This window comes from Pieris napi, chromosome 7 (assembly GCF_905475465.1).
Source record: "Pieris napi chromosome 7, ilPieNapi1.2, whole genome shotgun sequence".
Lineage (NCBI taxonomy): Eukaryota > Metazoa > Arthropoda > Insecta > Lepidoptera > Pieridae > Pieris > Pieris napi.
In genome coordinates this window covers 7,586,311-7,599,558 of record NC_062240.1, presented here as the reverse complement: position 1 = coordinate 7,599,558, position 13,248 = coordinate 7,586,311, and the positions used below count along the sequence as shown (strand labels likewise).

Below are 13,248 nucleotides of genomic sequence, written 5' to 3'. Positions count from 1 at the left end.
CTGCTGATACTCTCATAACTTTCTCTATCATGCGTCGCACAGCATGATAGCGGCAAATTTTCTCGCGTTAGGTTCATTTTCACGTATAACAAGAGTTTTAGATTTGCCGCCAATTCACAGAAACAAATTACAAATGAATGCAATATACTACATTAGGTTACCAAAGAGTTCTAAAATTGAAATTCACAAAAAGTTTTCATTACCAATGTTTCTAACTTGCCCGTTCTAAACATTTTCAGTGCTACCCACGTACTAATCGCTTGAAATATCGGGCAGGACAACGTCTGTCGGGTCCGCTAGTATAATAATAAAAATTATGCAATAGTTAATTATAAGTATACATCGATGGATTATTGTTAGAAGAGCATAAATGGGATATGAGGGGAGCGATTAGCGTGGAATTGTAAGACCTGGAACCAAAATAAAAAATGCGATATTCTAGATGGACTGTAGGTATGCTGTATGTAGATACGCTGGGACAGCGTAATCAATTTTTTTTATAAAATCCTTTAATTGTTATAGATAATTTTTATCTTAATTAATTAAAATGATATCGGCTGTAATATAAAATGGTTAATCTAACAATAATACGCATAATACGATTTCATTTGGTAAGTTATAATATAATTAATAAACATAATATATAATAAAAAAATCGGTTTTGCACTCGTTTCAGTGATATTATATTTCGGGAATAATCTAAAATTCCAGACACCTCGAGTTCCTTGTCCTGAGCATACGTTTAATAATAAGAATTTCCTTTGATAATATTTCATATACCAAGGCGCCAACAGAGCTTGACTTCTTGCAATTTTTTTTAAGTTAGGTTTCTGGTTAAATTATTTATTTTATTTTAATTTGCGTCTATTTTCACGATTAACATTTACTCGTATGCTGAAAGAAAACAAACGAAAACGCTATGTATTAAATCTAAGAATCGAATACTTGTCCTGAGCATATTACAATAATTTTATAAGCTTTCAAGTAATTAAAACACTGAAATACGATTGGCAATATTGTCTATTGATTTTTGTTTATTTTAAAGTTATTCATTTATTCATATAAACTAAATCAAATCACGGTACTTTGATTCAAATACTAATCAGTCCCTTTTTATTGCTGTTACAGCAGACAGACAATTGAACAAGAAGATAAAGTAAATATTATATTAAATAGATTTATCATTTCATAAATATATTCTTAAGTATCAATGCATTTTGTTTTTGATATAATTCCGAGAACAAAATCAACAATTTATCACTTGTTTTCAAAGGTGTTTTCATTTCACAATCAATTGTATCAACTAATCAGTCGTTGTACTATTAATAAATATATGTACAATTTTCTTTCGCAGGTGTAACATAAACCATGAAATTCCTAGTTTTTGCGTGCGTACTGATTGTGGCCGGCGCCACAGCTCTTCCACAAAAGACAAATGAAATTGGTGAGTACTTTTTTATTATTGCTTAAACATTATATACTAACTAAGGGTACAATAGAGGGTTGAAAGGGTTTATTGACTGTAAAATTCAAACTACGGGTTAGCTGACGAAATGTGAATAAAAATGTTTCCTTCTCATAATATCTTATTGACCTTCTATTGAGATGGTTATGGTAAAAATAAAATCCATGTAATACTACTAATAATCACGTTCGAAACGTAGACCTAAGAATTTATACAATTCGAAAACTTTATTTACAGGAGAAGCGACATTGCTTTGCTATACTATAAGAATCACTATATAAGGGTTTATATCGATGTTAATGAAAAATTGAAATTTATAATTTATTATCATTTTCTTTTGTTATCTACAGATTTAATAATAAGAGGGAAAATTAAGATTGCTATCTCGTGTTGGTACCTACTTTAAGTTTCAAGTCGTAATTTATGAATTTTATTGTGAAGTCCAACTAAGCGTCGATCCCTTCCAATATCGATGGACATGTTGGATGCAATTTCGATGTACACGTTTCATCGATGTATGTTGAAATCTTATGATAACGTCTTACAAAAACTCAATATTGAAGATGGAATCGCTATTATAGAGGCACTGTTTTCATAGGTTGATTTTTAAGTGACTTTTTCAGAACCCAAAGAGCCACGTTTGATCACAAACACAATAAGAAATATCATCAGACAAGTACAAAAGGCAATTAGAGAAAATGGATTGGACCCGCTTATCATCGATTCCTTTGAGTTTGAATACAATATTCCTTTGTAAGTATCTTTGCGATCTTAGGCTAACGTTCAGAGTCTGACTCCCCATGTCATAAACATATTAGATTTGACATACGAGTACTTACCGTTAAAGACTCATCTCTATATAACCATTTTAAGCTAATAAAATGTGCCCCATTCATTGTTAAACATTGACAAGAGTTTTTATATAAAAAATTAACTGTGAATCATTTTTGCATCCATTATTATATTATTATTTTATGTTTGAAAATAAATAATACATCATAATGTCTTTTACAAGTTTATAATGAATAGAAGTGATTAAAAGCAATAACATTACCTTAGTACGTAGTTATAATAGCCCGGTCATTTTAGACAATTGAAATAAAGAAAATTCCGACAAAGCCAAATCTTCGTAGAGAGCTTAGGTTTACCACAAGGAATAAAGTGTCAAAAGTCCCCATCAGTCCCATGTGAGATTAGTGACTTATTCGGGGCCCAAGGTCAAAATTTTAGGTTTTTTGGACTTTTCTCGAAAACGGTAAGTTTTATCAAATAGTATCTCAGAGCAAAGTGTAGATTTTAAAATTCTCTATAAAAATGGTCCCTATGATTTTTTCTCTAAGACCCACTATTTCCCATATATTGCGCTTTGACACTTTATTCCTTGTGGTAAACCTAAGGTCTCTACGAAGATTTGGCTTTGTCGGAATTTTCTTTATTTGATCACTATTTTTATGTCTAAAATGACCGGGCTATAAGTAAATATTTTTGTGTTTTACAGCCTCGTAGATGTACGGTTATTCCTGAATAACTTAAGTTTTATTGGAGCCAGTGACATCGTGATTAGACAAATGGATTACTCAGTGCTTCAGAACAGGTTACGCTTTAATATTGAGCTTCCACATCTCGTGTTGGTCGTCGGTAAGTTTGAAAAACGGATTAGGGCAGATACGATCAAATTGTTTTATGTATGCTGGTAAAAAATCGGTTAATTATCGATTCTAATTCTATTCCTAATAGTAGAAATAATACCATTTTGGCTTTGAGGATAACTGGCTGAAAGCTGAAAACGTTTTGATATCTCATTTTAATATTATTATATATTAAATCAGACTACTAATAAGAATAAAACGAATAAGACTCTTTACAGACGATCGTTCTTATCTACTTCAAAGAGTGTCTAAAATGTGACATTTAATGGTTTTTAAAATTATTAATCTTAATATATGTATATAAATTACGTGTCACGTTGTTTGTTTGCTATGGACTCCTAAACTACTTAACCGATTTCACACACCGTGTGTAGTTTGATCTAACTTAAAAGATAGGATAGGATTGTAGCTTACATCTTAATTATTTTATTGCAAATTATTTGTTTATTATTTGTCATTTACAATTCTAACTGATGGCGCTGTGTTGAAAGTACCAACGTTTCACATAAGCTACAATTTAATGACATAACCACCCAAAAAGCATAGTGGTCCCCATGACTGGTGTTCTCCTACCGTTTCCCTAGAATAATTTACTACCATATAATTTAACAAAAAGCTTAGCCACAGCAACGCTTGGCCAAGTATGCTAGTATACTTATATAACTTACGCAAAAATTGGAGCACATGAAAAATTCCGAAGGCAATATAAAATTGTGTATGTTTTTAGTGAACTCGGGATTGAAAGCAAATGTTTTCGGAGAGAGATACAGCGGTGATTTTAGAGGCAGGTGAGTTTGAGACAATATTTTAGTAAAATTATAACAATGTTATTGGTAGCTTTCACTTCCAATTATTATATAACCAAGATTAAACGTTATATCGTAACTATAACTAGTGATATAATTTAGATACAGATCAAGTTTTTCGTACAGCCTTGCTTGAAACCGTAAGACCGTGAGGAGTGTAGAATTATCAGGCCACATGATAAAAGAATACAATATTTAGAAGTATTTTTGTTTGAGTAGTGTTGGCCTAGTGGCTTCAGCGTGCGACTCTCATACTGAGGTCGTAGGTTCGAGTCCCGGCTGTGCACCAATGGAATTTCTTTCTATGTGCGCATTTAACATTTGCTCGAACGGTGAAGGAAAACATCGTGAGAAAACCGACATGTCTTAGACCCAGAAAGTCGACGGCATGTGTCAGGCACTGGAGGCTGATCACCTACTTGCCTATTAGATTTAAAAAATGATCATGAAACAGATTCAGAAATCTGAGGCCAAGACCTAAAAGAGGTTGTAGCGCCACTGATTTTTTTTGTTTGAACATGTTAATCTGGTTCGAAATTTCTTTTTGTTTTGAATTGTCCATATCGAAAGCCAGATTAACATCGCGCTACAATCTAGTTATCGGGAATTAAATAAAACAAAGGTTTTTATCTATTTAGTATATCAACAGAAGTAAACATCATGCATGATCTTTCTGAATTATTTGGACTTTGACTTCTAATTAGTAAAAAGTCGTACGATGTCTGAAGGAAAATACCGATATCTGATTTGATAACAAATTTTATAAAAATAATAATACATGTATACATGAATGTATTCAAGGCTGTAGTAATCTCTATTAAAGATTAAATTTTAATTTGATTTGAATGCTTAACTATTATTCCTATTAACTAGTGTTCCTGAAGTAAAGGGCTAATCGTGGTTAATATTTGTGTTAACAATTTTCTTAATTAAAAATATTAGTAAGTCCCACAATCGAATGAACAAGGGTACCAGTTCCTATAAATTCACGTTTTTCCCTGAGAATGATGTTTTATTAACATGTCTAACTGAAATACTTAAAAACGCACGTACGCACCCTGCGTGTACTTATGTACGCGCGTAAGAAGATTTACTTCTTTGGCATTATTAAAAATAGTTTTTGATTGCATGCAAATAATTAATTACAATTAAATAATCAAAGACTGGAAAAGGAGTCATTATACTCAATAAAGTTCAGTTTACATTTGAAAAATTAAATAAATAAATATTTATTATTATTCTCTTAAAATAAGTGTAACATAAATTCTATTATTATTCGAATTTTGTTTTTAAATTATGTCCAATGCCGTAGCATCTTCCGTGGGCAACTTAATTCTGTTAATTTTGTGTCACGGTGCGCGCGCATCGTAAAATTTCACTCTCATCAAGTTTTCATAACGTGCCTAAAGAAGTATAACTTCAAAAATAATCAAATAACACTGTTTAATGTCTTTTTCAGTTTGGCAATAGATGGCGTCGGTCTCTCTGGTGAAGTCCGCGTCAATGTTGGAATCATTTCTGGTATTTCCATTCGCAGTCTGAATGTGAAATTCCGCCTGGCCAGAATCACAGTAAGATCTGATATTATTTATGTATACTTTACTAGCTGGCGTGGCGAACATCGTACCGCCTAACAGTCGATTCTTTATTTTTTTTAAATACTTATTCTGCTATTCGGGACACCGGTCTAGCTAGTAAGATAAAAAAAGAAAGTTGATAATACAACAAATACATTATGTCAAAAAATAATAATTTACCTTTCCGGAACCCCTCCACTAACACTTGAACTTTATGATATGGTATTAAAGTTCAAATTGCCTTTAAATATTATTACGAATATTTTGTATGGAAATATAGAAAAGCGTTGTTTTTATACTTTTTCACTTAATTTTTTTTAATTTTTCTCTCCGTAAGAACCTTCCTCGTACTTCAAGGAATATTATAAAAAAATAATCAGACAAATCGGTCAAGCCGTTTTCATGTTATGTCGTGACAACGGGAAACGGGTTTCATTTTTATATATAAAGATTATTCATTCGCTACTAGCGGTCTCATCCAGGCGACTCTAATTTATAGAAGTCCCTTGCACTTGTGAAACTAATTTAATACAAAAATAATTAGCAACTCATTTGCCAATTTTTATTGATATATTTGGTACCGGGTTTTATTCTTGTTCCCCAAGCGGGAATGTGTATTTATATAACAAAGAAATCAATTTGAGATTTACTTAACAACTAACAAAAGTGGAAATTAAGTTCTGCACATTCCGCTAAATGTATTGCTATTGTAGCGACACTTACAAACTGTATGAAGAAGTCAGAATCGCACTAATAATGTGTTTTCGGCCGCTAAGGATATATAACTCCTCGACTATAGCCACTAGGGCCTATCAGTTAGACTGGTCGAGGAGACTTTTAGGTCGGAAGAGCAGCAAATTCCTTCCTCTGCAATATATTTTACTTACTAATACTTTTTTAAAATTTGTCTTTTATCTTTCAGTCAAACGTTCACTTGACAGTTATGGAAGAGGACCTATCAGCCAATTTCAACAAACTCTTCAACGAAGACATTCCTTACCTGCTAAAAACTTTTGAGGTACATTTTATAGATATATATTTAAGTATATTTTACTTTATTAAACTTGACCGTTATGTGTAAACATGGCGTCTATTTTACTAGATTCTGTATAATATCCAGTGGGCTACAACTCTGTATGGCCTTAGATTGTCGATGATTGATTTTTAGGTGATTAGACATCTTTCCCTGACACATAATTGACTGACACTGAATATTAATTTAGAGTGAAAATTGGGCGAGATCTATAACTCCCATGTTCTCTACGTTTTTGAGATACCCTAAGACATGCTGGTGTACTTGCGATGTATGCCCTTACCGTAGAAGCAAGAATTCGTAGGAAATATTAATTAGTGTATCGCTGGGCAGACTTGGCCACTACTTTTTTTAAAACTATACAAAAGCTAAACATTTTAAAACTTAGTTTTTCCTCAGTAAATCAAAGCAAACAACTATTATATATTTTATATTTTTTTTACAGGATTCAATCAACCAGTTCATCACTGACACAATTCGGGCAATTGTTGATGAAGTTTTAAAACCCAGCTACTTCTCTGGGTTATTTAATGAAATTGAAAGCTCTTAATATATTTAATGATATTTGCTATCAAATGGACTATCTAATAAGAGAGAAATTGTAGATAAGAGACCTATATGTCATAAGAATAAAATTGTTTATCAACCAAATTGTTTTTTATTTTACTATTTTTAAGGTGCAGTGTTGGCCTAGTGGCTTCAGCGTGCGACTCTCATACCTGAGGTCGTAGGTTCGATCCCCGGCTGTGCACCAATGGACTTTCTTTCTATGTGCGCATTTAACATTGGCTCGAACGGTGAAGGAAAACATCGTTAGGAAACCGACATGTCTTAGACCCAAAAAGTCGATGGCGTGTGTCAGTCACTGGAGGCTTACTTGCCTATTAGATTTAATAATGATCATGAAACAGATTCAGAGATCTGAGGCCAAAAGCTAAAGAGGTTGTAGCGCCACTGATTCATTTTTAAGGTGCATTTACCTATATGTAATTTGACTTTGCATTAAGATCTGATCTAAATGCTTAAACTTACAACCGTTTTGGCTTCATTACTATAGATAATTACTAAGTATTTAAAAACAATCTCATGGAAATCGAGCCCTTTGGAACTAATAGAATTTCACACAGCTCATACAGCCAGCGTCAGCGCCGCGGACGCGAGGCACTTGTCCATGTACGAGCATATAAACTTTAAAAATGTAGTTGTGTAAGATAAACTTATAAACACAGGAACATAACACTCAATTTCGTTAAATTTATTTGTAGTGTTAGAAACCACGCATAATACAAATTAAGTTACGATAAACGATATTCATGTACCCCAAAATAAATGATGGATAGTAAGTAGATACTATAAAAATTCCAAGAAAATAAAAATATTTGGGTAAATTTTTAACTAAAGAGAGCACTTTAATATAAGGTGAGTGTAAGGGTTGGAAATAAACTACCCTATGTGAAAAACCTCCACCTCGTAAGAATTTCTTGACTTGAATACAATATAGTGCTGAGATTAGGAATGGCAGTAACAAAAACAAAGATAAAAATAAAAGTACAGTTCAACATAAAGAACACTCAATATTGAGTGTTTGTATTGAGATCGTACTCGAGTTAAATGAAAGCAGAACACGTGTATTGTTTTGCCCATTAAAGAAAATAGCGTTTTGATAAAATTCTTATTCCATTAAACAAAGCTAATACTTATAACATATCAGTATCATCAGTATTAAGATTATCAATGCTTATCACGTAAAATAAATAGAATTATAACAATCGATTATTAATAATTATACATTTATTAATTATCTTTTGATAATGTATATCCCTGATAACAATGGATGTGATTGTTTTACATCAATTAATATTGATCACTGTATTTGAGATTTTCATTTAGGAATAACAGTTAATACTTCATTGGTGAGTTACTTTTATTTTCCTTAAATTATTTACAAGAAAATAAGAGTATTACAACAGTACTAAGTTAAGATATCCCTTAAGTATTTATTAAATCTGATGGCAACTCAATGCTTCAAGGATTTCTTGGTGTACCACAGGGATTGACTACGACACCAAAGTTGAGGGCCGCACTCTTGACCATTATGACAAAACTATCTTTAGTAATAATAATGTATAATATTATGTAAAATTTATTTTCAGCAAAGATGCGTGCTATAACTATTAGTTTGCTGGTATTTGTGAGCTTCGTAAATTCATCAGATTTAAAAATAGATAAAATAAGATTGGAGGAGGCTCTGAAAGGGAATCGTAAGTGTAATTGATAAAACTAATAATTTTCAAAGTCAAGGCGAATTCTTCATTTTTTACAAGCATTAGCCGTTATTTCTATATTGATGATCTTCTAATTGTGAAATCTTAACAGGTGTTGGTGAAAGAAATAGGATTCTCCAAGGAATTTTAAATGATTTAATTAATCAATTACGTGATATAATGGTGAATGGAACTGAAAACATTCCCGTTTTGGATCCTTTGAGGATAGGGGAAATAGAAGTTGGTGAAAGTATTTTCGAAACACCGGAGTACGTGTGTATTTATTGAATTTAAATTAATAGCAACTTCATTGTTAAACCATTTCTATAACTTAAGTTAACAATAGCTTTCGCTTTTGGGAACGATTTAGATTCTCCTAAATTCACTTTATTATGGTGGTATTTTAATTAAAGTATCTCTTGACTGGAGCAGTTTGTGTGTTAAGAATTTATTCATCATTAATTACAGATCATTCATCAAGATTGGTGAGACACGGGTTGATAATTTGAGTACATTTGTGTTTGATACATTAAATATTGCCATAGAGGGAATTATATTTCAACGATACATTTTGAGCTTTGACACACATATACCGGAAATTAATGTTAATACAAGTAAGTATAACTTTACAATATATATCCGCTTCAGAGAAGTTATTTTCTTGGTTGTTCTGAGAATAAATATTCTGTTACCAATATTCTCTTTGATGCTACCTCTTGTTTCAGACAGCTATGACATGAACTTTGTAGTATTGGGCGGTCAAGTATTTGGAGGCGGAAATATGAGGTACGATTTAAATATATACCTTCAAATAAAATTCCGACGTGTATATTTTTATTCGATTAATTTATTGAAGACTAGATTTTTTTTACATTGAAATACATTCGCGAAATTCTAACGCTTTGTGAGTGAAATTTTAAACATACTCGTATATGACCTCCAAGACTACTTGCCCACGATGGCTAATCTCCAGTGGGTCTTGTACGCAGGCGAGTCTGGGACGGTAGACCGACAAAATCAATCATATAACATTCAAAAGCAATCCCGCAGTGATCCTTATAATAATGAGCTTTTATATAGCATGATCCCAAGGTTGCGCCATTAGCGCTACTGATATTAAGAGAACTGATGTACTCGACATGAAAAACTTCAGGATGGATATTGCTGTAGGTATTGGAAGTTATAGAGTTAAAGAGCACGGACTGATAGTACCACAGGCCGATAGTGCGCATTCAATATTGCCAATGTTTAATCTATATTTTACTTTTAATTTTTCCTAAGGTATGAGTGGAATAATTAAAACGTAAGATAATAATAAAACAGCGCCACTGCATTTTAATTTTTGAGATTTGAAAGAACGAGATTCGATGTCGGAGATTTATTTTAGATAAAGTTTAAAAAATATTTATGTAAAGTATATATTAAATGTTCAAGATTTAAAAACTTTAGTTTCACCAAATAATTAATTTGAATTCATTGACAGCGAATTACGAGAATTATTCTTACGTTAATTTTATTATTATTCGCTGTCAAAACGACTAAATAGTTTTAACAGGATCTAAATCCTTTCGTTCTTTCAGTGTAAACGTTGTAAAACCGCGCATCAAGGGAAGATTGAGTACATCTCTGAGGATTAATAATGGAATGTTCCTTACAATTAATGATTGTGAAATTCAAGTCAGCCTCGGAGATTTTCAGGTAAATACATTTGATTATATTAAGAGAATTAGTATTCGGGAATTACTCGTACAAACATAATACAACATATACATTGTGTAAAAGAATTATTCGTAGTACTGTGGTGCTATAGTGGCAGACTGTATGTACTTCATTCTAGTTCTTAAAAATATACATTAATAAGCCAAGATATTAAAGTAAGTTTTCGCATAAAAGGAATTCAACTTAATACAAAGTTCAAACAGTAAACCTTTTGATAGTTTTAACGATATAATATTTGACTAATATTTGTTTTGCAGCCAACCATCACTGGTATGTGGGATAACGAAGTCGCAAGCTCGTTTATTTCAAGGTTTCTTGGAAACCTCGTACCTGAGCTCATGACGTTCTTTGAGGTAATTATTGCATTGAATAGTATTTATTTGAGAAGTATTTCCATTGGAGAGTCGATTACATTATTTATTAAACTTTCCGGCTGTTTACTGGTATTATTCTAGAGGCGTCCATCTACACTTTCATGCATTGACTTGTTTAAGTAACAAAACCACTTGAAAGGGCTGTCAAGTGTGTAAGTACTTTAACTAAAGAGCGTACCACTGACCCCTAGTCTGTCAATCGTGAAGTGTTATTATTTCCTTTGGTGTCAGACACACGTACTTGACCTGACGATGCTCATTATTTGTGATACAAGTTGAAGATTTTGTTCTGCAGGGCCTTACGTTATATTAAAGTTATATAGGTAATATTTTTATGCAAATATGAAAATTGGGTCTATGAAATAAACTTTTGTTTCAGTATGAAATCAATCAAATCCTCAGTGTTGCTGTGAAAACTATAGGAAATGAAATACTCAAGGATATTAATGTTATCGATCTTATAAGACCATAATAAAACATTGAGTATTCCATAGCGAACTAAAAATATATAAACGTCACTTGAATTAGGGAGTGGAAGAATATCTATGATCTTTATTTTTTAAAGTAATGGTTTCTGATTTCAGAGCCAGGTTTTTTAGACTTCCAAAAACAATGACTACTAATTATAATAATAAATTTTTTGTAAATATATGTGTGTGTATACTTTTAGAAATAATTGTTTATATACGATATGCGAACGCGCCATCTATGATTTGACAATATTATCTAAATAAAATGCCTTTCGTATGACTGTAAACCAGAAGAAATTTTCAAATATTATTAACAAGAGGCCACAATTTCGAAAACAGACCCATCTTTTCAAAGAAATAAGCGTAATTCAAGAGATAATTACATGTTTTAAAGATAGATGTCGCAAGTGTAAAGAAAACTGGAGAAAATGATTACCAATTCGTTATATTATCACCAAAACTGTAACAATATGAAACTATTTATATTGACATAGTATATTTAAAAAAATATATATTAAATAAAAAAAAATGTAGGATATAATTTTATATAACACCTAAGTAGTAGAGGGTTACGTGTAAAAGATCGATGCCATTCAAATATTCAAACTTCTTGATCGTTTTGTATAACAAGAATAAGTTTAATAAATAAGAGAATATGAATAGTAATTGAATTCCTTATTTTGTGTATCTTAAGAGCAACAGGTTAGCATTTCGGTGTGTAAATAATAAATGTCTATTGGGAACCGTTCTGAAGCAACCGTAAGGGATCAAAGAAAGTGACTTTTAGAATAAACCAACATTTTAATAAATTGAAAAGGTTCTTCTGTCATTTCGATAAAAATATAAAAAAAAGTATTGATCTATAAGCGAAAAAAAAAAATTCATGTAATTTTTACACATATATATTATGTACCCTAGTATTTACGCTTTTGTCAAATAATGTTACTGGCCTAAATATTCAGATTTATTTCAATTCAACAAAGAATTTTTGATGATTAAAATGTGCAAAGCGGTTCAACAACCACCGCCATCCTTTGACAATGAGATTGTTAAAATTGTTGAAATATCAACGTTCATATTATGAAAAACTTTCTAGATAATATTTTATTAAAATGTAATTTGAATATTAATGATAATATATAATAAAACTAAATAGTGCACAATTAAGCTCTGTTTTACTCGTACCATTTTTGCTTACAAGACTTGACAAGTTTTGGGTCTCCCAAATCCTCTTTTTTATCAATAGATAAAAGCATACATAAACGTACAAAGACAGGAAATGAGCCGTGCATTTTCTCAATGCAAAAGTGTTTTCCGAATCCATTTTCCATTCAATATTGGAATGTATATGTCGGAGTTATGGCGCTGGTATCAGCTGCCATTTTCATTATAATTTAATAACATCCAAGACAAATTAGTTAAAAACCGGTATATGGTATATTTGATTTTTCAATATTAATAAATCTACAGATTAACAGACTTTTTGATAGTCTGTAGTAATATGTTGCTAGATCTATAAATTCACGACTTAAGCGCTACAACCTTTTTAGGTCTGGGCCTCAGATTTCTGCATCTGTTTCATGATCATTTAGTAATCTAATAGCGAATGTTTAATGCGCACATAGAAAGAAAGTCCATTGGTGCACAGCCGGGGATCGAACCAACGACCTCAGGCATAAGAGTCGCAGCCTGAAGCCACTAGGCCAACACGGCTCAATAATAATGACTCCATGGTCATTATTATACACTAATCTCTCGGGCATATATAATATATTATTACACGTATATAATCGCAATTCGACTAAAACAAATCAATATTGTTTTAAAGCTTGCTGGTAGCACAATTCAATTCAAAGAGACATCCTTTAATTACTTCATGTCGTTCAGATAG

At 31.7% G+C, this 13,248-nt stretch overlaps 2 protein-coding genes across 2 annotated transcripts; both read left to right on the top strand.

Annotated features, from left to right (window-relative positions):
- Positions 1-1,348: 1,348 nt before the first annotated feature.
- Positions 1,349-7,135, top strand: LOC125051007. The gene is made up of 7 exons (XM_047651125.1): positions 1,349-1,444; positions 2,089-2,218; positions 2,964-3,103; positions 3,842-3,902; positions 5,380-5,491; positions 6,420-6,515; positions 6,976-7,135. The coding sequence occupies exons 1-7, from the start codon at positions 1,369-1,371 to the stop codon at positions 7,078-7,080; spliced, it is 720 nt and encodes a 239-aa protein (XP_047507081.1). The 5' UTR covers positions 1,349-1,368; the 3' UTR covers positions 7,081-7,135.
- A 1,205-nt stretch (positions 7,136-8,340) lies between these two features.
- On the top strand, positions 8,341-11,535 carry LOC125051082. Its single transcript, XM_047651229.1, has 8 exons — positions 8,341-8,443; positions 8,684-8,791; positions 8,907-9,063; positions 9,263-9,408; positions 9,520-9,580; positions 10,375-10,492; positions 10,771-10,866; positions 11,267-11,535. The coding sequence occupies exons 2-8, from the start codon at positions 8,689-8,691 to the stop codon at positions 11,357-11,359; spliced, it is 774 nt and encodes a 257-aa protein (XP_047507185.1). The 5' UTR covers positions 8,341-8,443; positions 8,684-8,688; the 3' UTR covers positions 11,360-11,535.
- The last annotated feature ends 1,713 nt before the right edge of the window (positions 11,536-13,248 follow it).